Source organism: Rhagoletis pomonella, unplaced genomic scaffold (assembly GCF_013731165.1).
Source record: "Rhagoletis pomonella isolate Grant_MI unplaced genomic scaffold, Rhpom_1.0 Rhpom_scaffold_00003, whole genome shotgun sequence".
NCBI classification, from domain to species: domain Eukaryota; kingdom Metazoa; phylum Arthropoda; class Insecta; order Diptera; family Tephritidae; genus Rhagoletis; species Rhagoletis pomonella.
In genome coordinates, this window is record NW_023458557.1 from 60,712,772 (window position 1) to 60,714,889 (window position 2,118).

Sequence of the window (2,118 nt, forward strand, 5' to 3'; positions counted from 1 at the left end):
CGACGAAGAGGATATTGCAGATGTGCAAAATGAGAATTCGGAAATTGTAATAGAAACTTCTGAAAATTACTCTACTCCTATGCGACAAGCTGCAGAAGAAATGAGAAGAAATGTACTGTCTTGTTTGCATTGATTTTTACTTTATTTCTTTAGGTTTTTATCAAAAAATAATAAAGCTTCTTGCTTCAGGTACAAACTCAAATCCATTGTTTTTTAATATAAAATAAGATCACATTCGTAGCTTAAAAGTAAATGTATCTACTTAAAGAATTCAGTCCACTATATTTTCTAAACTTACTTAAACAAACTAAAATTCACTTTTTTTTCATAAAATCACATTCGTAGTTAATAGTAAATGTATCTACTTAAAGAATTCAGTCCACTATATTTTCTAAACTTACTTAAACAAACTAAAATTCACTTATTTTTCATAAAATCACATTCGTAGTTAATAGTAAATGTATCAAATTAAAAAATTCAGTCCACTACACTACACTTTATAAATTTACATATTTACATACTTAAAACTAATAATTTTTGTACATATTCTGTTTGATCTCAAGAAGTTTTTTCTTGAGTTCTAACTTCGCTTTCCTATCTCTTCTCTTACTTTCCATTTCCTGCTTATAAATAGCGAATTTATCTTTTTTTATATAGTAAGTTTTTTTTGTGTATACTTCAATATTTGAAAGGCTTTGTTTCATCTCTTTTAGTGTGGCCAAAGTTTCCTTTTGAAATTCAGCCTGCTGATCCGTCTGCCGCTCAAGGAGTGCAATTTGTTTTTCTTCTCTCCTTTTAGGGTTAGAGCTGCTATTTCGGCCATGCTCTCGCGAAGGCCCTGGGATATCGTGGTCTGAATATATTTCCACTTCCGTAACGGACTCATTATCGTCATTATTTTCTATTCCAAATTCTTCGCCTGGCGGATTGTTGTAAGTGGTGTAGCTCATTAGCCTGTTCACCGTCTCTTCCAGATTTGAGAGTGGAACTGTGTTATTTGGCCCACCTCCAGTTGCTAAATTCTCTGCGTGGATGTGAGCGCTGTTTTTCTTTGTTTTATATTTTAAATCGTTCCAAACCTACAGTAATAAAATATTTTAGTCTTTCAGTTCCAAATATACGCACTACTAATATGCTTACTCGTTGCCATGCATCTGATGATCGTGTTGGTGGTCCTAATGAGTTCAGCTCCTGAGTAATTTTTTCCCAACGTGGTTTCGCGACAGCTTTATGACATATTCCTCTTGCGAGGTCGGTATTCTCCTCCATTAGCGAAGCAAGACGCTCTAGTTGATGCTTTGTACTCACAACTCTCGGCCTAAAGAAATTTTTGAATTGGGTTTATAACTAGTTCATAATTTATTTTTGCTCATTTTAATACTTACATTATTCCAATTTCTGAAAATAATTAACAAATTTTAATTTGGTATACTAGCACAGCAATATATCGTTTAAAAATGGCGAACCGCTTGCAAGCGTCTGAAATCGAACGGCTGAGACGATAGTTATCGTTTGGCAATATCATATTTTTACGATATACGATAAACGCTAACTATCGGATTTCATACGATAGACTTAAATTCGTAATACGGGATAACAGAATGCAAGCGTTTATCGTGTATCGTATGAATTCATAATAGGGGGGTATATTTTAAATGAAAATTAACAAAAATAAATAAATAAATATAATTTGCAAACAACATCATTTTGAGTATCACCAGGACAAAAATCACCGTCTTTTACCTACCTGAAGGCAAAAACTATACAGAGACAACATAACATATGTTAATATCGAGACAGCGAAGATTAACCTACTGCTAACTGCTTCTGAAATAAAAAAGGACACCATGGCATTTCTAATAATTAATCATCGACGAAAATCACATTACCTAAGATAAATGAACATAAATTAAGGACAAAAACTCGAACCAGACAGAACGAAAAAAGACACTGAAGATGGCTCAATGCCGAAACCGGTTCGCCTGCAAACCAAATGACGGAAATTCGTTCCAAAATAAATCAATAAATATAATTTGCAAACAACATCATTTTGAATTTCGTTGCTAATTACTTAATCCCATCTGTATATAATATATTCAAGTGTATTTCTAGTATCCG

The 2,118-nt window shown here is 32.9% G+C and overlaps 1 protein-coding gene across 1 annotated transcript; it reads right to left on the reverse strand.

Annotated features, from left to right (window-relative positions):
- Positions 1-80: 80 nt before the first annotated feature.
- Positions 81-1,287, reverse strand: LOC118736628. Its single transcript, XM_036466675.1, has 2 exons — positions 1,141-1,287; positions 81-1,079 (listed from the first exon to the last, which is right to left on the reverse strand). Exons 1-2 carry the CDS (start codon positions 1,267-1,269, stop codon positions 528-530), a joined length of 681 nt encoding a protein of 226 aa, XP_036322568.1. The 5' UTR covers positions 1,270-1,287; the 3' UTR covers positions 81-527.
- Between the last annotated feature and the right edge of the window lie 831 nt (positions 1,288-2,118).